Source organism: Sminthopsis crassicaudata, chromosome 5 (genome assembly GCF_048593235.1).
Source record: "Sminthopsis crassicaudata isolate SCR6 chromosome 5, ASM4859323v1, whole genome shotgun sequence".
Lineage (NCBI taxonomy): Eukaryota > Metazoa > Chordata > Mammalia > Dasyuromorphia > Dasyuridae > Sminthopsis > Sminthopsis crassicaudata.
In genome coordinates, this window is record NC_133621.1 from 227,893,133 (window position 1) to 227,916,839 (window position 23,707).

The 23,707-nt window shown below is 37.0% G+C and overlaps 1 protein-coding gene across 4 annotated transcripts in view; it reads right to left on the reverse strand.

The window, feature by feature from the left end:
• The window catches only part of EIF4B (eukaryotic translation initiation factor 4B), a 37,058-nt gene extending 15,130 nt beyond the window's left edge, over window positions 1–21,928 (reverse strand). For 2 of the 4 annotated variants that reach the window (XM_074270286.1, XM_074270285.1), the window contains exons 1-6: window positions 21,729–21,928; window positions 10,841–10,981; window positions 6,352–6,560; window positions 4,250–4,366; window positions 2,580–2,634; window positions 1,668–1,808 (exon numbers count right to left, since the gene is read on the reverse strand). In XM_074270286.1, the coding sequence (XP_074126387.1) occupies window positions 1,668–1,808; window positions 2,580–2,634; window positions 4,250–4,366; window positions 6,352–6,560; window positions 10,841–10,981; window positions 21,729–21,741 (676 nt within the window). In that variant the 5' untranslated portion in view covers window positions 21,742–21,928. Of the gene's footprint in view, window positions 1–1,667; window positions 1,809–2,579; window positions 2,635–4,249; window positions 4,367–6,351; window positions 6,561–10,034; window positions 10,251–10,840; window positions 10,982–21,728 lie in introns of those variants that run through there. The other 2 variants (XM_074270289.1, XM_074270288.1) reach the window with 1 other exon arrangement.
• Between the last annotated feature and the right edge of the window lie 1,779 nt (window positions 21,929–23,707).

Below are 23,707 nucleotides of genomic sequence, written 5' to 3' on the forward strand. Positions count from 1 at the left end.
TTTATTGATTGAATTTGCAGATTTTCCCTCTTCTTCCCTTTTTTCTTCCTCTCCCCCCCCCCGAAATTTCACGCTACATACATTAAACTTGTTTAGATATTGATTGACAAGAACATTTGATGCTTTAATTATTATAGAAAGCAATTTGGAACTATTCCAAATAAATTAACGAATATGTATGTATGTATGTATGTATGTACGTATGTAAGTGAAAACCCTTTGGCCTAGAGATTTCATTGATAGGCACATACCCCCAAGTGAGTCACTGACAAAAAAGGAAGAGTCTCTATGTACACTAAAATATTCACAGGAACACTATTCATCATAGTAAAGAAATGAAAAAGTGGATGGATGCCTTTCAGTTAGTCAAACAAATCGTGATTCTCAAATGTAATCAAATATGCTTTATAAGAAATGATGAACACAATGAATACAGAAACATGGAAACAGTCACATGAACAAATACAAAGCAAAGTAAGCAGAAAAAATTACCCATGCATGTTTTATAAATAAAAAGATATAATAATTAAAAAAAAAAAAAAAAAAAAAAAAAGAAAAAAAGAAAAAACCTACTGCTAGTCAAGAAATATATTTTTTCCCTTCTGTCAATCATGGACAATTTAATTTTTATAAAATGTTTTTCATAAGATGTGTAAAAACAAAAAATTATCAATAGCATTTTTTTTGGTTAAAAATGTTTGCACAATAATATGAATGGAAAGACAACACAGAACTTTATTTTTGTTGCTAGTAATTTGATACTAATTTTCCCAATAAAACTTTAGGAGGCGCAAGTGAAAATTTTGTGTGTTTTAGGATAGTGAAAAATCAAATTAATGTAGAAGAGTACCTTTTAAATCAGAGGACTTAAATTTAAATTCTGGCTCTGGGAATCACTACTTTGGCTATTCCATTGTCATGACTGCTTATTTCATCATGACATTCCCCAAACCATATTTATTCATCTAGAGATTACATAGAATAAAGTAGATTAATCTCAATTACAGATAGACTCATCTTTCCTCAAAAAGATCATAACCAGATAACACCGTTCTCTTTTTCCATGGGCTAATTTCAAGGCTTCAGACAAGAAATAATTCCTTGATGAAAATTTTCTCAATCCTCAAGCTAGTCAATAACTTAGAAAATCATCCTTAGCTGCTTGAAACAATTTGCATTTTATAATTTCAATTCCTATTTCTTCTTTACCTTTGCCTAAAATAAACCATATTTAATGATAGATATTAAGGAATTCAGATGAAGCCTATGGAGACGTTTCCTCAGAATGTTTTTAAACACAAAATAAAATATGTAGGATTATAAAAGAAATCAATGGTGTTGACAGCAAAATATTTAAAATCAACGATCTCTTCTACTAGAAACTCATTTTTTAAAAAAGCCTTTATGGCAATATTTCTCAAAACTGATGTTCATGAGGCAACTTAAGGGCCAATTTACACTCCTCTCTTTTTTAGGCTTGACTTTCCCCTTCATAGCTATTATCACAGTTAAATATATATATACAATCACAATCCTTTATCCTTACCATCCCAAGCTGCATTGAAGTTAGGATGCATTAACAGAATTTTAAATACTTATGGGATATGGTCATACTTCTAAATAGGTCTCTGATTTGCAAAAGGTCACTTGTTAGAATATGAACTTACTATCTCCAAAGCTATCATCACCCCTTCGTGGAGGGTAGTCATCAAAGTTGTCTGTGGCAGGGCGGGCCCTCCAGTCTGTGTCAGTTTTGTCAGAATCCCGATTTCGATCCCGATCACGGCCAAAGGAACGATCATCTCGGTCTAAAGATCAACAATCAAGATTATTCTAGTCCACAAAGAAAAGATAATTGCTTCTCAGTGCTCAAATGACATCCCCCTACCCCATTATTTCTACCTGAGCCATTTATTTATGCACAGTTGAACTAAATTCTGAGATGCTAGGAAGAACTGTAAAGTCTAGCAAGCATAAACTCTTATTATGGGCCTAGAGTCAATAGATCTGAGTTCAAATTCAACTTTGGGCTCTTACTAGAGAGTTCTGTGAATCTGAGTAAATCACTTAATTTGTCTGCCTCAGTTTATTCAACTGTAAAATGGGGATAACAGCATCTACTTCCTAGAATTCTTGTGAGCATTAAATGAGATAGTAATTGTAAAAGCCTAGCACATAGAAGGTGCTTAATAACTGTCTCTTCCTTTCTATAGTAAGCATTTGACTATAACAGTAGATAGAGATAGTAAATGTAATATCATGATTTTACTGGAACTAATTTCCTTCTACCCAACCTGCCCCAGATGCACAGAAAATCCTCATTCCTGCCTGCCAAAACACATCTGTCATCACCTAATAATGTAATGCTAGCACCTTCTTCCCCAAAATCTTGTCAATCTATTTATTCTTCAAACCAATTCAGTTAGTTGATGACTGTTATTTAAAACAAGGCCAGCCATGCCTACCATGTTGGATAAAACAGAATCCCTTTATTTAAAACTTTCAGGGAATCAACAAAAGCCTTAGTTGGAATTCCAGATACTTGACAAACACTTGAATTTTTTCATTGGCTCTCTTACCTTTATCCTGTGCTTGATCAGCAACGTCCACTCGTATTCTTCTGTTGCCTATAGACTAAGAGCACATAACTATGTTAACCACCTTTCCACACCAGAATGTATGTCTGAGAGGCTTATAGCAAAGATTCCTTGACTGCTGGAACTAGCCATAATATGAAAGTTCAGGTAATACCTACCATGATTCCCACAACTATATTACAATTCTCTGGTTAAGCTTATAATATCATAGAGTTCTCTATTACTTACTTGAAAATGGGACAAATTCAGAGAAGAAATAAATTTTTGTTCTGAGAGACATACTCCTATCAAATATTGTCATTGGAAAAAACTAATCAATGAAAATCTAGTTGACAGAATTTCTAAACTTTGGGTTTCTAAGCTAATTTCCTAATGGCAAAGCTAATAAGGAGTTCAAGCATTCAGCAATAAAGGAGAATTAACCCATATAATATTCCTTTTCCTGTACATGCAACATTCTTGTTAATTAGCAAATATTACAAGTTTTATATATCCCTAACAAGTAACTTCTCTATAAGCTATTATTTCTTCCCAAACATATTATGACCCATGCTTAGTTTCTACCTCTAAACTCATGTCACTCTATGTGTTACAGCAAAAATGCATATAAAAGGCCATGGTGGGTTTGAGATTGCAAAGGGAGCAACCTTGATTCAGAAGAGAAATTTGCATGGAGAAAAAAAATTGTTCTATTAGCACTAATAAGGCTATTCTAAGACTTGTCTAATTCTAGCTCACTCTGTAGCATTTCTTTCTATTCCAACCTTATCAATGAGGCTCACTTTAATGTTTCTGACTTTTCGCTATACTTTTATTTAACAGGGAAGATTACTCGGCTTCTCCTTAAATTATCTCCTGACAGTGAACTCACTAACTTACATTGAGAGTATTCTAAACTATTAAAAACAAAATCAAACCAAACCCAATATTGACTGAAAAATTGTTCTTATGGTGAATTGAAATCTGGTTTCCTATCTTCCATCTACCAGTTCTGAACCAAATAGAACAAACCAAATTCTGGTTCCACAAAACAATTCTTTATATGAAGTTGGGCAAACATCACTCTTTCCTCCCAACTTGCATAAAAATGTCTTTATTAATTATGATTCAGTTAAAAAGTTTTCTGTATATGTTCAGCTGCTCTTCTCTCAAGAACTGCTAAGAGAATGTCTTGGTCTATAATTATATCAAAAAATAAAGCTTTATATTTCTTAGTTAGGAACCCTTTGATTATACCACAATATAGATATATTATCTATCCCTACATAAAGATATATATACATGTCTCCATACACACAATTTACTAAAATCCTGCTAATCTCTATTGAATCATTCAACTGAGGAATATGTTCTCTACAGCCCCAAGTCAAACAGGACTTTGCAAGCCTAGTTTACAGTCTAGGATAACAAAACTATTTCTGAAAGTCTTTCCTGACAGACAGTGACCCTGTCTGATGTGGAAGAGGGAAAAACAGATTTGCTAAGGTGAGACAGGTTTCCTCCACAACTCCTGACAAGTCCCATACTAACTGAACTTATGGGACTGCCTTTTCCTCATGTTTGATAGTCACTGCCAGTCTCAGGGAAAGGGTGCCTAGTGTCCAGGAACATCTTACTCAGGTTGCCAGCAAACAAGCTCTAATGACACTTACCTCTTCATTCAGGCTCAAAGCACTGAGCAGCGAGTCCAAGTCCTCAAACTCGGCGTAACCAAAACCTTTCAACCTTTCTGGATTGCTGGGTTCCCGTGGCAAACGTACTGCACTGATCTAGAAGAAACAAAACAGGCATCTTCATTTAAAAGCATATGGTTCAAAAAAAAAAAAAAAAAAAAGCTTATAGTTCTTTACCCTGTTTCAATAAGCTTGGCTAACACCCTCACAGAACTAATAACAGATCAAAAATTATTTATTAAATACCCACCATGTATCAGCAACTGTCCTGGGGAATACAAAAACAAAAATGAAAACTCCCAATTCTATCTACTCCCCAACTCCACACTAATTCCTTTTTTTATCACCAGGACCAAAGTGAACACCTATTTAACATTCAAAGCCTTCTTTACAACCTAGTCTCACCAGATCTTTCTAGCCTTCTTATCGATTACTTCTCTCCATGCATTCTAGTACAGCCACACTTGGTTCTTGCTAATCCTCAGACCCTCTATCTTCTTTGTGCTCATTATAAGCCCCACAAACTGTATTCTCAGTTTTTCTTCAAGTCTCAATTTAGCATCTACTTTCTCATAAAATCCTTCCTGATTCCTCTACCTGCTAGTTATGCATTCATACATGCATAACTCCCCATTAAAATTTAAGCTTCAGGTAAGGATTCTCTCTTCTATGGTTGACAGTGGAGGCACTTAATGCTTGTTGATTACCGATTAAAAAAAATCCCTTAATCTTAACTAAAAATATACCTAGTTCAAAAAATTAATTCTCTCATTTAAATATCTGCATACCTACTATATATAGGCAAGACAGTTTGCTTTGTGCTGAGTATTAAAGCTTAGCATTTACTTCAGTTAAATGAAGTAAAGTAATTTTCCTGGGGATAGCTAGGTGACAATGGATAGAGCACCAGCCCTGAAGTCAGGAGGACCTGAACAAATCTGGTTTCAGACACTTAACACTTCCTAGCTGTGTGACCCTGGGCAAGTCACATAAGCCCAATTGTCTCAGCAATACAAACTAATAAATAAATGAAAATTAAAAGTTATTTTCCTTTTGTCCACAAATCAATATATTTATCTTAATGGGATACTACTGTCAGATCTTTCTCATTAAGAAATATGTCCTACTTATATCTTACATTTCTTAGAATCCATGGTTTATCTTAGGCTAGTGTTAGGTTGGAGATAATTGATTACTGAAGAATCCCCACATTATTTAGGCTTTGCACACATCCTAATTTTTAAAATTTACTTATTCACCTAGTTTTTTCTCAATAAATCACAACTCACCTGTAAGTATGATAGTACAGGAATTTAAATGGCATCCTATTATAACAAAGGAAGAACTGACTTTCATTACCCAATGTGTTTTCTTTAGAGAATGTGCTTGTCTGCCATCTCATGTTCAGATTTACTGTTTTCCCCCTTTTCTGCATTTCCAAAAGCCTCAGAAAGTCAAGCAAAAACTACGGACAAATACCCAGCTCCATTAACTCAATTATCATGAGACCCTGTGTACCTCTGTAAAACAAAAGAAAAACTATTTTTTGACATGAAACTCTAAAATCTAAACAAGTTAAAGCATAGAGAAAAGACAAAATGAATAGTTTCTCTATGACCATCAACATTTAGATTAATGTATAAAAATAGGTATTTCTATCTAGTCAGACTTCTTAATGATCTATGTATTATGTAGCATAGTATCTTACCAATTCTATTCAATTTATTCTCTTATAGACATAAAAATGGAATCAGTAAAATTGGATTCTGACTAACAAATCTAATCAATTCCTAAAGTTTAAGTGCACAGCATCATTCCATTTAGAACTAGAGGAGCATCTTCCCACTGATTTTTATAACCAATGATGGATAACTATTTAAATTAATATAGCTTCTTGTGAAATAAGAGTTCAAGATCCATTTCTTAATACAACTGAGCCACTAAAATCCACATGAAATAAAAGAATTTGGAGTTTTCAAGCACCACAATACTGGACACAGTCTGAGTCGGAAACTGAAAGCATTTAAATACTCTAACCAAGCATTTTTAAAAAACAAAAAACAAACCAACAAAACACATACATTTAATCCTCTAAAGAACTCCTTGATGGAATCCTCTGTCACATCATAGGGCAGGTTCCCTAGAAAAGCAGTGTAGGGTGGCGACTTGGGAAGACGGCTCCGATCAATATTGGGTTCCCGAGCAGCCCGTGGAGCAGTGGGCAGTATGGAACGGTCAATTGGAGGTGCCCTGTACACGTCGTCTTCATTACTGTGCCAAGTGGTGGAAACTAGAAGACAAAAGTTATTTCCATAGAATCAAAAAGATGAAACCCAGCTCCCACCCCATTAACATTTTCAGATCTAGGAATGCCAAATTTAATCATTAAAATCACTAGAGTCCAAAATAAAATGACAAAAATGTTATTAAAAAAAAAAAAGAAAGAAAGAAAGAAAGAAAGAAAAGAAAAGAAAAGAAAAAAAGAAAAAAATCATTTTGAAGGTTTGTCATTTGTTTTGAAGTGTGCTATTCAATGTATAAATCAAGTCAGTCTACAAGATCCTTTATGATTTGGACCCACTTATTTGAGGTGCCCTATTCCTATTTTCAACATACAACCTCCATCTTAAATCTATGGGATCTTAAGAAACAGATCTCTATGGACACTTTACAGTGTGTGAAGTTCTTTCAAGATATTATATAAAATCAAATTTTCCCAAACTGCTGATAAAACCTCATACTTAAAAAGCCTCCAGTCTGACTATTCTGAGACATGCTGTTATATTGCAAAGGCTTCAACAGGTCATCAGAGAACATTGTTCCACAAGGATGGCTTGAGAGGCTCTTTTATTCCTGTTCCCAAAACAGAGATACAGAGGTATTTCTTTACTACTTTATACCACCTCACACCTCACCAATTCTTGGCTTCATCATAGATGTGCCCAAACCTTTTTCTTAGGACTAGGTTTACCTTCACAAGACAGCAGGGAAATTAACTTTGCCAATAAGAATGATACTGACCAGGCAGATTTTGGTTAATTTTTATTAAATTCTCCCCCATTTAGAAGCTTCCTTTTTATGCAGCTACTTGGGTGAATAAAAAAAAAATTCAATCAATGGATGAAAAATGTGATATACTTTATCTAATTTTGAGAGAAAAATATGGGAAAGGGAAAGTTAATTTACTACATAACAATCAAATCAGAGGTTAAGTGAAAATAATACAAATGAAACCATTAAATGTGACATATAGTAATCCAGATCAAAGGAGGTATTTTGCTCATACCCTGCACTGAATTAGACTTTTTACCTAGAATCTAGTGCTGGGTTATGAGACAGACTTAAGTATATTCAAAAGATGGATGGTAAGAAGAGTATTGCTATGTTTTTTAAAATCCCATCTTATATATCAGGTACATTAGTTTCTAAGATACATTTTACACAGTGTCATTTAATCCTAACTATGTCATGAAGTAGACTTCCCAGTTATTGCTCTCCTTTTAAGGTGAAGGAATCAGAAATGAAGAGGTTAATTGATTTGAGGGCACATGACTTTAAGGGACTACTTCTTTGGTAATAGTATTTTTAACTATATTAAACCAAACTTTTCAACACGAAAAAGAATCCCAGGTCTGGACAGCTTTCAAAATACATAAAAAGCTATGATTAAACTTAAGCACATGCAGATTTGAATTCAATAGAAAGAACCTGAAAGACAATATGCTTCCTAATTCTACTAGGAAAGGTCACTGTATTCTGATCACTGATATTCACTGGCTGTGTGACAACCAAGTCATACAACCTCTTTAAATCTCAAGTTTCCGCCTCTGCAAAATGAGGGTGACTGGGGCATTTCCCTAAAAATTGTTGTGATGATTAAATGAAATGATGCACATAAAATGCTTTTTAAAAATTACCAAAATAATATAGTTTTCTGCTTTAATTAATGCTAGTAAACTAGAAGAAACTGGATTTGTTAAGGATGTGAAAGAAGAAAAGGAAAAATTAGACTGTTGCTAAGGTCTTTTCCAATTTTGAGACTTTAGGTCCAACATAGGGTCAAAATATCTCTTCAAGGTAATTTCTTCAAACATATTCCACTTTAAAAAAATCAAGACAAAGTGCAGGAAAGTGTCCATTTCCCCTAATTTATCTTTTAAAAAAAAAAATCAGGATTCATCAAGTATCCTCAACATTATGGAATTAAAAAAAAAAAAAAGTGTGGTTTCATTTTCAAAATCAGAGCCTACAGGTTAAGAAAACTAATCAGCCCAAAGGATGCAGTATAATAAGGAATAGAGGAATAGAGATGAGGCTTGAGTTAACCCTAGAAAGATGGATGAGATTTTGATAAGCTAGATGGGACTTTTCAGGTGGCAACAATCATGATTCATGTGATTAATTCACACATTCACCCCTGCCCATCATTTGTCTCCTCTCAACTTTGCAGAGAAATAGTGGACATAAAACTGAAAGAATAAAGTAGGACCAAATGATAGAATCTTCAAAGTATCATTTATAGCAGGGGTTCTCAAACTACAGCCGTTGGGCCAGATGCCACTGAGGACGTTTATGCGGCCTGCCAGGTTATGGCATATGGGCTGAGGGACGGAGAAAGAGTATGAGCTTTTGTTTTTACTTATAGTCCGGCCCTCCAACAGTCTGATAACAGTCCCCTATTTGAAAAGTTTGAGGACCACTGATTTGTAATTTTCAGGTACTAAGAACAATACTAAAGAGACTGTGGAGCCTTTGTAGGCTTTGGGCTGAGGTGATTTGTCTAAACATCTGAAGAACTGTCACATAAGTGAAAGGCCAATAAAATCCTGGACCCTGATACACTTCTTTCTCTTGGTTAAAAATGACAATCTACAGAGAGTAGTTTTCAGCAAGGAGTAAGGAAAAAATTTTAAAAAATTAAAGAATTTAAAAAAAAAAAAAAAAAAAAAGACTGTACTGCCTCAAGAAGTGGAATGTTTGCTAACACTGCAGGGCTTTCAGTAGGAATTGGATAATTTTATTTTTTAGGTATTCTGTTGAACTGCCCCAGGTTTCAGGTTGGGGGAAAGGTTTCATAGATGATTTGAGATTTCTCTTCAATGATGGGAGTCTATGAAGGTAAATAGGTACTCTTAAAATAAGAACTGAATGTTTTAAGCCCTCTAATAGTAACTGCCCATTGCCCAAGTCAATTACCCTGCAGTCAGTTCTCCTTCCATAGGTGTGGCCTTCCTCACTTTATAGATAGAATGGTTGGTTTTTCAATAAAGTTGACTGCAAAAGGGGGAAGAGAATTCAGGATGCAGCGTAAATAACCCAGGTTTGGTTCAAATCCAGGCTCTGACACTTATTACTCTATGTCCATAATAAGTGATTTAAGTTCTCTTTTGGCTTCAAGTTTCCCTATCTATATAAAGCCTTATGAAGCAGGGGATCATCTGTAATACTTCTTTTAGTACTAAATCTAAGTAATGAGTTAATCTTCCCTAAGAAAGGGGAGGGAAAAAATTCTTCCTATTCCCACCAGATTTGTTTAATGAAAATAAAACAAAACAAAACAGGGTGAGGGTTAGGGAAGGGTGGGGGGAACAATGATGACAATAAACACTTGGGAGGTTTTCTACTGCAGATTTCTTTGTTACACCCAACTGAACCTTGTCTTTCTCTCTTAGAGTGAAGCTATTATATATTCTAAAGATTCCTTCTACTTTCAAGATTCTACACCCTCTATCACCACCACTACTTCCCCTGCCCCTTATAATACCTGATAATTTCTCCCATGTCCAGGGATTTAGGGGCATCGTGGCAGAGTGGATAATGTGTTGAATTTGGAGTCAGAAGACCCGAGTTCGAATCCTGGCTCCACCACCTCCTATCTGTATGGCCTTCGGCAAGTCATTTAACTTCTCTGAGAGCCTGAATTTCCTCATCTGCAAAATGAGGGGGTTGGGCTAGATGACCTCTAAGGTCCCTTCCAACTCTAAAGACAATAAAACAAGGCAGCAATATCACACCTTGGTCACAGTTGGCATACTACGTAATAGAAAGTTATTGGATTTTTAATAAAAATCCCTTATTTTACAGGTGAGCATAACTGAAGCCCAAAGAGTTGACTTAATTAAGGCAACAGTGGCAAAGTGGAGAAGTTCTATAACATGGAAAGATTGGACCAGATTGGTTATCTTCCTTTTGTCTTTTCTTGATGCCCTTTCCTTAATACCTCAGTTCAGTGCTCTTTCCACTTATGATACATTCGATTATTATACATTGTTTTACGTTCAAAGCTTCAGGTTACCTCTAATAGAATCAATGCCCTAACTGATCAATTCTATGGGCATGAAAATCTATAAAATGAATCTGTTACATTATAGATACCTGTAATCTAATTACTTCACATCCCATGTTCATTTTTCACTTGATCAGCACTTATTGGGCTACTTGCCATTGTGCTGGGCTTGATAAATAACAGGTATGATTTAAGGCCCACTCTTGAAAGAAAGAATTCTGATTTAAATGATTAGGGAGCAGTTTTTATCTACATGATATTAAGAAAAAAGAATAGAAAATTACCATCCCCTTCCAGGTCATCAGTTTCATCAGCCCAGCTGACTGGTTTGGGCACAAAGGTGCTTCCTCCACCACCGGTGCCACCATCCTCAGCAAGGAAGTCTGTCAAGGTGAGGGTCTTCCCCTTCTTATTCTTCTTTTTAGCTGTCCAAAATTAAAGGGAATCAATTCAAATCAACTTTTTATTCAAAAGATTTAATAGTATAATTTTAAAGAGCTTATCTTCCCTAAGATCTAATATTTATTCTAAGATTCTGCTAATTGCTATTTAAGTACTAAGGGCAGTAATACAAAGGCATGTTAAGAGTTAAATATCATGCACATGGAAAGATTTGACCAGATTAGTTATCTTCCTCTTGGTCTTTTCTTGATGCCCTTTCCGTAATACCTTGCACAATTGTTTTTAGAAAACTACATGACATCCTGTCACTATAAAACATTTAGATAACAGGGTAAACACTTTAAAAATTTGGATTCAAACACAGGATTTTTAATTTTCAGTCTAGTGCTGTTGTACCATATAATAGTTTTTGAAGTTTTAATGGATGCTGTAAAATGCACAATATTCATTTTAAATTCTATATTGGTCACCTGACATCAAAATCAAGGCTTACCATTACTGATTAAAGTTTAATTTTAGAACAAGCATGAGGTTTTTCTTGACTAAGTAATCTCTTTCAGGTACTAGAAATGAAACCCTACTCTGCAGTTACTCTACTAAGTATATTTATTACTGCTATCTCTGGATAATTGGAGAAGATAAGCTCTAAAACTGATGTTGGCAGGAGCTAAAGTATGTGTTCTTGATGTGATCAGAAAAAAACCAATAGTTTCACAGAAGAAAACTTTATCTTTATTGCTCCATCTTTTTCTTGAGTTCAATAACTCCTCCTTTATAACCATTTGCCTAGTATTCCTTACTTAACTTAGACTGCAAGTCATGTCACTTTTATTTTGGCTCAAGATACAATCTCTTTTTCCTTATCTTCATCATTAAAGGTTACTCTGGTGCTAAGGACTTTGAATTCAAAGTCTAGTCCTCCAGAAGTTTACATTTTAATGTAGGAGACAACATGCAAACAACTATATACATACAAGATACTTACAAGATACAGTATAAATGGAAGGTAATCTTAGAGGGAAGCTGGAAAGACACAAACTATAAGGGGGATACCAGAGCGGAAAACAACTAGAAAAGAACTTTTGACAAAATCGGAATCTTAAAAGCCAAGGTGTGATTGGAGAAAGGAAAATATGTGCAGATAGAAATGATAAGACTTATTTACATAATGGCTATAAAGTTGGTATAAATGAGTTGAGTTGACACTAGATTACAAGCCTTAAATTTCTGTCATCCACAGTAATAAGGAAATCTGGAAGAATGAAAAGATACAAAGAATTCTGGTTTGGATACAATGAGATTAAAGTGGCTGTGGGGGGAAAAAAAAACAACAAAAACAAACTACCGGTCAGAAGGTTAGAAGTGGATCAATAAAACTGATCTTGGGGGCGGCTAGGTGCAGTGGATAGAGCACCAGCCTTGAATTCAGGAGGACGAGAGTTCAAATCTGGTCTCAGACACTTAACACTTCCTAGCTGTGTGACTTTGGGCAAGTCACTTAACTCTAGCCTCAAAAAAACAAACAAACAAACAAAAAAAAAAAAACAACAACAACAAAAACAAAACAAAAAAAAAAAAAACTGAGAATCTTCTTCATGGAGATATATGAGCTCCATGAGAGCTTATGAGGTCACCAGGTGAATTAATATTGGAAGGAGAGGGGCATGGACAGACCCCTAAGGTACATTCATGGTTAGTGGCCACTGCCTAGAGGAAAATCCTGACACTGAGAAAGAATAGGAACAAAGAAAACCGATAACAATCATAAACCTAGACAGAGATCCATCCAGGAGATCTGTAACCTCAAATGTTGAGAATAATGAAAAAGTCAAAAGATTCCATTTGCCTTCTAGCTTGGCATCTGTCTTTCTGAAAATCTTCCTTTTTAATTCTAGCACTATTGTGGAGAATTTTCTATTACAAAATTTTAAGATAGCATAACTGAAGCCCCCAAATCCTCCAGAGGGATATAAGTACAATACTTTGAATATGAGATTCCCTTGCAGGAAATTTAATATCACTACAATAGTAGGACTGGTTTCATATTAAGAGAAAAGACAAGACAACTTTCTAATGAAAAGTCATAGATTGTTATATGCTTTGTTAGTCCTAACTGCTCCACAGAGCCACAGCAACACTCATAGTAGTAGCCAAGCAGATCAGGTCAAAAGTGCAAGAGAAGCAAAATAAAACTTTGAGCAACAGAATATATTCTTGGCTCATACATTACAAGCCTTAAATTTCTGTCATCCACAGTAATAAGGAAATCTGGAAGAATGAAAAGATACAAAGAATTCTGGTTTGGATACAATGAGATTAAAGTGGCTGTGGGGGAAAAAAAACAACAACAAAAACAAACTACAAGTCAGAAGGTTAGAAGTGGATCAGTAATCCTTTATGAGACAGAGGGAAAGAGACTTTTTGGTAATCCAGATATGAGGTATCATTCAGAGGTGGTAAATTTGGTCTTTGTGTCAATTTTGGTAATTTTAACTTTTTAAATGTTCTGATGCCACTTAATACCAGAAAAAAGATCTTAAAATATTCTGTACAGTTGTTCAGATTGTGAAATAAAGCCTGTGGGGGCAGCTAGGTGGAGCAGTGGATAGAGCACCAGCCTTGAAGTCTGGAGGACCTGAGTTCAAATCGGATCTCAGACACTTAACACTTCCTAGCTATGTGACCCTGGGCAAGTCACTTAACCCCAGCCTGGGGGTGGGGGGTGGGGAGAGAGAAATGAAATAAAGCCTGTGATACAATAATAATTAATATTAATTCACATATGTTTTCAACCTATTTATTTAATAACAACATGTGTGAAACACTGTGCTACTTAAGTTTGAGGGACACTAAGATGGATAACACTTGTAAGAACCACTTCAAAGGGTTGTTGGTAGGGTCCAATGAGATGATATATAAACTAATTTACAAACTTTAAAACTTTATATAAACAAATGTCATTTCCTGGTTTTTGATCTTCAATCAATTGAAATAAAGTTGTGTACATACTTATGTAGTTTAATACTTTAATAAACACACACACTAAAAAGGCTTTAACTCTTTTAAACAAATGGAAAGTGAATTTTGACCCTAAGAACTTTCCAAATAAATATAAGCCTTATAGTTTACAGTCTCATATAGTTTTGAAATTGAATCATAAGATCAAGTTAGAAGGTACTTTAGAATTGACCTGCTTCACAATTTTTTTTTTTTAAATAGCTAAGGGTAAATAACCTGGCCCCAAACACAAAAGCAACCAAGAGATCTAGGAGCCCCTCCCCATATTGGATGAACTATTGCAAAATCTGAGAGGATATGGAAAAGAGAAGGTACTTCCCACCCACATGAGATCCCAATATTAACAGATTAATCCATTGAAAATATACTTATAACTTAATATATCAATGAAAGCACTCATAAGGTACCTATTATGTGCTAGGCTCTTGGAATAAAGAGACTTAAATAAAGCCAGTCTAACTTTAAGGAGCTTTCATTGTACTGGAGGGATAGAACACATTCACTGATAAGACATATTTAACACACACATACATGACACATACAAAACAAATATGAAGTAATTTCAAAGAGCTAGAGAGGAGAGAGAATAGAAGGGAATAATAAATAATAAACAGGTTAAGACCTCTTGAAGAAAGGAGAACTTTAGTTGAGCCTTGAAGAGCTACAGGTTCTAAAAAGTAAGAACATCCCAGGGATGACTGTGTGTATGGTGCCAAAAAAAAGAAGCAATGCCCAATGAACATCTCCAACTGTATATGTACCATGGACATTTTAAATTCAGCACGACCAAAATAAAAATTATCCCTCCCAAACTTTCCCCTTATCAACTTCTTTATTGTTCAGGGTTCCACCATCCTTCCAGTCACCCACCTCTCAAATTAGGTGACTCCTGCTCCCATAACCAATCTGTGGTCCAAGACTGGTGATGCTATCTTGAGAGAACGTTCTCTTGTACCTATCCCCTCTTTCACATGATTGTCAACCACTTTGGTGAGAAGACCCTCATCACCTCATGAGCACTGCAATAATATGCATTTTTAATTCAATATGCTCAATACTGAACTCATCTCTCTCCCAATCCCTCATCACTTAATTTACCTATTGCCAAAAATACTACCAATCCTCCTTATCATTCAGGATAGTAACCTAAATGCCATTCTACATTTCTTATCCAATCTGTTGCCAAGGCCTATGATTTTACCTTTGGAACTTTCTCTTCAGAACCTCTCCCATCCTGGTACAGTGTCTCAATAGCCTATATTACTCCAAAAATCTGCTAGCTGATCTCCCTGCCTCATTTCTCCCCATTCTGCCTTCCACTAAGATGTCAAAGTAGCTTTCTTAAAATCCAAGTGTGGCCATGCCACACACATACTCCTTCCTTACAAAAAAACAAAAAAAACACCCCCCCCAAAACACAAAACTTTTTAATCTAACCCTTTTCTTTCTAGTCTACCCCTCCATGTAATCTGAAATCCAGGGACACTAATCTTCTTAAACAAAACATTCCATCTCTGGATTTGATGAATTTCCCCTGACTTCTCCCTTGCCTCTCTTCATTCTCAGGTTGCCCAGCCTCTTTGAAGTCCTATCTAACATCTCTCATCACCTTCAAGAAGCCTTTCCCAATTCTTTGTAATTCCAATGTCTTTTCGTGGTTGGTTATCTCCAATTTATCTTTTCTATATCTTGCTTGTATATATTTGTTTGCATCTTTCCCAAAATGTAAGCTCCTCAACAGTATAAGTTGTCTTTTTTGGCTTTGATTCTTGTTGACCAACAAAAAATATAATATATAGAAGACAGGAAATAAATCAATTTGATGGAATTAAGAGCACATAAAAGGGAGTAATGTGTAATCAGTCTTGAAAGGTAGATGAAGGACAGATTATGAAGACCATGAAATGTCAAACATGGAATTTTAATTGGTTTTTGTCTTAAAGGGAATGTAATGCCACTGGGATGGTATGCTTTTTGAGCAGGAGAGTGAGGTGGCCAGACCCATGTGAAGGATATATTGGAAAGTAGAGAAAGCAATTAGGATATTATAAAAACAAATAGTCTAGATCGAGTGCCCAATTTTGGGAAAGTGAATGAAAGAAAATGCATTTTTTTCAAGTGTCTTGGCAAAGATCAGGAGAAACAAATTCTAAAGACAGACAGTACTAGTTCTTAAGGAATTCATATTTAGCAATGGAATAGCATTGTTCTCCAAGAAATGACCAGCAGGTTGATTTCAGAAAAGTCTGGAAAGATTTACATGAACTGATGCTAAGTGAAGTAGAATCAACAGAACATTATACACACTAACAAAAAGATTGAGATGATTAACTGTGATGAACCTACCTCTTCAACAATTTATTAGTTCAATGTAATTCCATTAGACAATGAATCAAAGCATGGCTATTTTCTCCTTTTGTCTGCTTTCATCTGTTTTTTCCCTTTTAGTCTGATTTTTCTTGTACAACATGATTTGTCATGGAAAATGTTAAAAATGATTGTACATGTATAACTTGTATCAGATTACTTGCTCTGTTGGGGAGGGAAGAGGTAAGGGAAGAAGGAGGAGAAAAATCTGGATCATCAAAAATAAAATACTATTGAAAAAAATTTTTTAAAGGAATTTGCATTCTAAAGGAGAGACTTAAGGAAGGAAGTTTTAGTTTGGGTTACCTCATAACAAGGGAGTAGAATCTGGAGAGCAGGACATAGGTTTCCAGTGGCAAAGGGAGAATTGAGTTGATTAAGTTAACTATAGTCTCTAGCATTAGTAATCTACTAGTTTTTGCACAACAAAACAAGTGTCTACTTGTAATGAAAGGCAGAGGCACCCTGAGGTAGCTAGCATTCTCTAATCAAGTGAGGAAGGGAGAATAGTCACACAAAGAAACACTTTATAGATATTTTTTTGAAACCAGACAATCCGAATATATCTTGATCTGAATAAATCAGGCATGGGCTTATTATATTTAAAACCATCTAGAAAAAAAAAAGAAACATTTTTTACAAATATATATGTATATATTGCAATATGCCTATAACTTTAACTGCCTCCATAAACAGCTCTAATTGAGGCACATTTATAATTGAAGGATCTACAATTAAAGTAGTTGGCTTTTTTGAGAAAAAATGTTTTTTGAAACTTTACTATTAAGTAATTTCCTTAATAATTTTTAAAATCCTCAATATAGGAGTCAACATATTTGTGTGAAAATTGAGGGCTGTGTTAATTATGCTATCTAGAAGAGTGTGTGTATACCTTTCTTATCAGCTAGCCAGTTCAAAGGGTCAACTTATACAGGAAAAGATAGATCCCAGAATTCTAAAATTAGCATGCTTAAAACAAAACCTCCTAACACAAAAACCAAACTTGGAACAAATAAATCAAATACTTTAAGAGGAAAGATCAATGAATGAAAACAACCTTTTCTACAAAAATGGCTTAGTTATGCATCATAGAACTTCATGTTCAGCAAGAATCATTTAAAGAAATTAATCTAAATCAAGCACTAGAATTTTAGATTCAAATGAAAAAAATATCAGTTTCTATTAACAACCATGCCAGGTCAACCACTTATCTGCCTTTCTGAATAAGCTAGCATCCCTCTAGCGAAGAAAGTCAGAAATTAAATCCTGTTTAAACACTACTCTGTGGGCCTAGGATTATTCAATAAATGCAAAATATAGACCTCCATTTAAAAATATGAGTACAGAAAATTATACCGATGTGTAGTCTAACATAGTATGCTTAATTGGATAAAATAGTAATAGTAAGATAGCTTATTTTCACCTTCCTATTAAGTCTTATGAACTGGAGTCAGGATACTTATGATCTTCTTCACTCCTTGCTCTTAAGTTACCTGACCTCTCTGTGACCAAGTTCTCCAACTGGAAATTGAGGACTTTTTTTTCCTTTTCCTTTTCAGGGTAATTGAGAGGATGGATGTGGTCAGCATCAAACTATATATCAAGTTCTTAACACAGGTGACGTCATGCTACATATCAAAGGTTTGAGATCTTCAGAAGTGATTAAAGTGCAAAGTATTAATATTATGATTCCTTTTACTGAGGAATACAACATTATCTTATACTAAATCAAAAATAAACAAGTAAAGTCCTACCTACTCTGACTTTGGGGGGGGGGGGGGAAGTCTCCACTCCCAAGCAGTTTATATTCTAATATGGGAGACAAAGACATAAGCATACGTAAATATGAAGAGAAACACCAAGTGGAAAAAAGAGAGGATATGGGGTAGTCAGTGAAAAAGGCAGGGTCAGGAGAGTGTCAGGAAAGCTAAGTAGAACACATGAAAGGAGTAAAACATAAGACTGAAAAAATAGGAAGGGGCCAGATTATGAAAAGATTTTTGTAAAGCTAATCAGTTTGTTTATTTCTGACTCCAGTGGTCATTGGGATTGCACTGACAAAGCAAAGTGGAAGGTGGACAGAAATAAAGGGAGACTTGACAATAGGACCAATTAAGTGATGAAGGGAATGAATGAGTCAGATAAAAAGGTGAGGAATTCAATGGCCCAAAGTTATGAACTATATGACAGAAGAAACAGAAATTTGGAAGGGATGCCTTTGGAAGGGAAAACTGCACAGGTTATGTTTGATAAATTTCAGAATATTCTATTTAAAACGTACAGACATTATGTGTGCAGCAGAGCAGAAAAAAGAACCAGGGTAACCTCAGGCAAGAATAGTATTCTTATTTCTCCTCATTTTCCCCTTACTGTGGTGGGAGATAAAAGTTGAAAGGATAGTTAAATATGCAATTCTAATTTTTTAAGATAAATTTAGGCCAAAAAAACATCAAGATAGCTTTCAAACTAAAACCTTGAACACCAAATCAAAAAGGATATAGTACCTGGTTTTTTGGGGGGATGTTATTCTTGCTTAGGATATTTTAGAAAATGTTATTTGGCATCTTTTATCTACTTATCTGTGCACAGGTTTTTCCCAAGAGAAGACTCTAAGCCAGAAATTGTTCTGGTTCTGTTTTTCTATCCCTAGCCAATTTGTGAATGGCACACGTTAGCCCTTAAAGGGGTTTTAATAATGTAAAATATGCTACCAAAAAATAACTCCTCTGCAATCTTTTAAACCTGTGATTTATGCTAGATTTGCAACTGTTCCAGGTTTCAGAGAAACTCAGGTCTCAAACCACTATGTTGCAACCCTTAAAATAGAAAGAACCTCATGCACAGCAAATAACAGTAGCAGATTTAAAAGAACACTAGATTAAATCCAGAATTTCTGGCTCACAGCTTATAACTTGTAAAATCACAGGAATTTAGTCTTGAGATCAAGATAAGTAAAATGACTTGTTCTGGGTCTTGAGATGGCTTTTGAATATATATCTCCTTGATTATTTACCAGTCTATATTCATGAAGTCAAGCAAGTTACTTAACCTCTCTAGGTCTCAGTTTCCTTATCTGTAAAACCAAAGGACTGCCTAGATGCCCAGCTGATAAACAAAATCTGATAAATCTATCACAAAGAAAAATTTTAAAGAAAGAATAGCCCAAATTTTGAAGAAGAGTCTTTCTGAGGTGTCAATCAAGAAAATAACAGTCCTGGTTACTTGGCTCGGGAGGAATCTAGATCTTCATAAAACAGTCTGCCCTAGCATACTTCCACAATTCTTGAAGGTCATTACTAGGTCACAATTTAAAACAGTATTGTTTCACTAAGTTTCTAAATGGCTACAACTGGTTGTGAAGTCATCCTTAAGCACTTCCACAAGGACCAGTTTAAAGTTTCCTTAAAAAACAAAAAACAAAAACACCAACAAAAAAGGCAGGTGGGCACCAAAATGCTGCAAACTGTCCCTAGCTTTCTTAGTTCATCTGTCAGGGACTGGGGACCAGAATATAGCATTCTGCTTTGTGAAGCTTATTCATCTGGACTCAAGACAGATAAGACAAAACAGAATATGAGAGAAATATATAGTCATTAAGTAATCTCAGTCAAAATGGACATTAGTTTCCTCATTTGCAAAATAAGGGTACAAGAGAATTTTGGAGATACAATATTGAAGATCATTGAGGATCATATGAATGGATGATGTGGAAGATTCCTTTGGGTGTAAAATGATAGTTTACAAAGCAATTAGATACACTCAACAATTTCTGGGATTACTGGCATTTTTTTTGACCTTCAATTAGGTTAATTATAAGTAAAACTCAAACTAGTAATTTTACAATAAGAGCTAATAGAAATGATGGGCTAGTGTAATGGCTTTAACAGGGAAAGCCCTTAATGGTTGTAATAATAACCTATGCCCTTTTCACTATCCATTTCAAAATCAACAATAGGCTTTATTAATTATGGTTTGTTTCCAGTAGGGCAATTTATAGATAATGTAAAATTCAGTAACGTTTAAAACATGTGCAAGAAGAGCTATTAAGCCCTTGGTATCTAATCACAAAGGAACAAATAATTCTTATATGTTATGAATACCACAAAAACAGCCAGAATCCCAATGTCTTATTCCTTAACAACTTTTTTGGAACTGAACAAAAAACGGACTCTAGATAAATGGAACCACAATAGAAAGGCTTAACTTTTTTTGATCAGGCGAAACCTGATTTTTTTTGACTCAGGTGAAACCTACAGATTCCTATCTCAATATGTTGTCAGATGAATACGCAGTATTACAGAGCTGGGGGTTAAAAATTCCTAATCTAGAGGATTAAGCACACCAAGAGATGTGACAGAAAACTCCAGCAAGCAGACTGCTGGGAAATGGTGCAAAGCCACATGCCGATCAGAGGCGCAGTAGTTGCTGGGCCAGGGTGGACCTATCCACAGATAAAGAGGCGACCAAACCAATGAATACTGTCACACCACTTTCAATTGCACACAGCGCTTTTAACTCTTCCAGAACCCAGAAGGACAAGAGCAATGAAGGCTTATGGGTGCAGGAAGGGAGCGTGGAGGAAAGCCGAACCCCACCCCGCCGCTTAGCTTCCTCTTCCTAGCCTCTGCCCGCGTGCTGGCCCCACACGTGGGCGCTGCACTCTAGGGCTTCAGACCAACTCCGAGTCACCCCTCCAGCTTTCGCCTCCCCCCAGCACATGCGCGGTCGGTCATGGTAGAGACAGGGACAGTCGGTGAAAAGAGACAGAAAGGGGGGGAAGAAGGGAAAGAGGAGGGGAACCCAGACCGCGTAGAGCTCCCCATCTGGGCACCGGCGCGCGTGCGCGAACGTCGCCGCCTCCACTCCTCCGCTTCCCGCGCACGCGCGCCGCTCCCTCTTCCCCCCCTCACCCCCTGCAACCGGCTCTCGAGCTAGCATTCTAACCGCTCCCCGCGATGTCCCCACCATCTCAACGGCCTCGCGCCCCGCAGACCTAGTATGGAGCACGCCCAGCGGCGCGCCCACCGACTCCTCCTTCCCCGCACGCGCACGGTGTCTGGCGCTTATGGGGGCAGGAGGGGTGGTTCTCGCGCCTCCCGCGAATTCTTTCCGCCCTCTCCCCACTCCAGTTCGCGCCGCAGCCCGTCCCCGCCCCCACTCCAGCCTCGAGCTGACGGGGTAAAAAGGGTGTGAGGGGTAAGGAAGGACACCTTTCCCCCCATCCCCGATAGGAGGCCCTGAAAGGGCTGAGCCGCCTGCCAGGCGCAGCCTCAAACCTCAGAGGTCGGCGGCAGCGCCGGCTCCCCAGCCCAAGGGAACCAGCGGGTTGGGCCCAAAGCGGGGTTTTGGGGCCCGGTCGTCCGCGGTACTCCGGCGCTCACTCACCTGAAGCCGCCATGTTGGGAGAGGGAGAGAGAACGCAAAGGACCCGGATGAGGCAGTCACGTGATTATAGCGAGCGCGTCGGGCAGGGAGACGCGAAGCTGGGCGGGGGGGCCTGGTGAGGGGGAGGGGAGACAGGGGGACCAGGCAGTGCTGAGCTGGGCGCATCTACGTAGCGCGAGGGCGGCTGGGTTGCGTCAGGCAAAGGGACGGAGCACAACGTGTGGGACAGAGGGCGTGACTTGCCTGGCGCGTAGGGATGGCGTGACGCGGAGCGTATGGGGCGGGGCCTATCATGGGGGTGGGGCCAGTTGATTCTTGGGTTCTCCCGCCCAAAGGAAAGGTGGAAAAGGGGCAGACGGGAGAGCTTTGCAGCAGTCTCCATTGACTCCCAAACCAGGGAATGTGAAAATAACGAATGGAACCATAGGAGAACTAGGAAGAGACATCAGAGGTTATGTAGTCCAAACTCTCGATTTGTTAAAATGAGGAAACTGAGTAAAACGACATACCCAAGATTACCATTATTTATTAGTAAATAATAAAAACAAGATAAATCCCATTTCTGTTGACTGCAGTCAGTGCGATTTCTGCTACATTGGCCTCATTGATTTATAAAAGTAGTCCAAACACTTTTTTCATTATATTGAATTTTGAAAACAATTTAAATTATGTGTTGGATTTGTTTTCTAGCAAATTAAATATTTTAAAGCTTAAAAATTTTAAATGCCCCAACTACGTTGGCCCGTTTGTTTTTCCCACAAACCAATCCATGCCTTTCACTTCCTGGAAGGCTCTTCCTGTTCCCTGGTCTTCCTCCAAGGCCACCTGCTTTAGAAGCCTTTGCAGCCCTCCTCCAGCTCTGGCTCCCTCTCAGATGACTTCCAGTTCCTCCTGTCTGTATCTTGTTTGCATGTTGTCTCTCCTTTAGAACTGTGAGTAGGAATTTTTTTTTGCCGTTTTGTTTTCAGTGGAGAAAGGTTACAAAAAACGGACTTGCCCTGGTGGCCTAATAAGAAGTGGACCTTGAAGCCAGAGTGGTTTTATAGCCGCTGGGCAAGATAGATGCCACTGAGGTTGTGTGCTATTTTCAGAGGAAATAGGGACAAAGCAGTCTGGGACATTTCCCAGGGTAAGAGTGGAAGTCGGTTGATGTTGATGCACAGTTCAGGACTCTGTCATCTAATGCGGCCTCTCTAAAATGTGCTACCAAAAGCTGAAGCCCATTGCCTAATACAGAACTGATGGATTAGGCTGGCTTTGATCACTGTTGTTTTGAGTTCTGACTCAGTGACCCTGGCTAAGCCACTGGCTTTCCCTCCTCTGACTGACTCCTGCTGACCTCCTGACTTCTTTTATGTTCCCACTAAAATCCCACCTTCTAGAGGAAATGGTTCCCAATTCCTTTATTCTAGTGCTTTCCTTTTGGATGTTCTCTCCCCTACTAGATTGTAAGTTCCTTGAGGACAAGGACTTTTTCTTATTTGTATTCCCCAGCGCTTAGAACAATGGCTGGCCCTTTTGTAGTACTGTTGTTGTATAGTGATCCTCACTCCAGGCCTGGCGCTCTGCCCTGCTTGGCACAAAATCAACAACTAATAAATTTGATTGATCTATTAACTTAACCTCTCTCATCTATAGTTTCTTTATCTGTAAAATGAGAATAGCTCTTGCTCCACAAGGATATTGTAAAGAACAAAGAAGACAACATTTAAAATGTTTGACAAACAATAAAATGCATTAAAAATGTTAGGTATTATCATTGTAGTAAGTGGACGGACAACTTTTGCTCATGGCCCCTATCAATATATAGGATTGTGATTATTCACCTAAAGCATCATCATTCCTATCTAGTTTCATAGCAATCTCTTAAACAGTATACAAATTGACTTATATAATAACTGTGATATGGCAATATCACATTACAGGGTACATTTCCTGTAGCAAAAAGAAAGTCTCCATTGTCTGAGGCCCACTTGTAA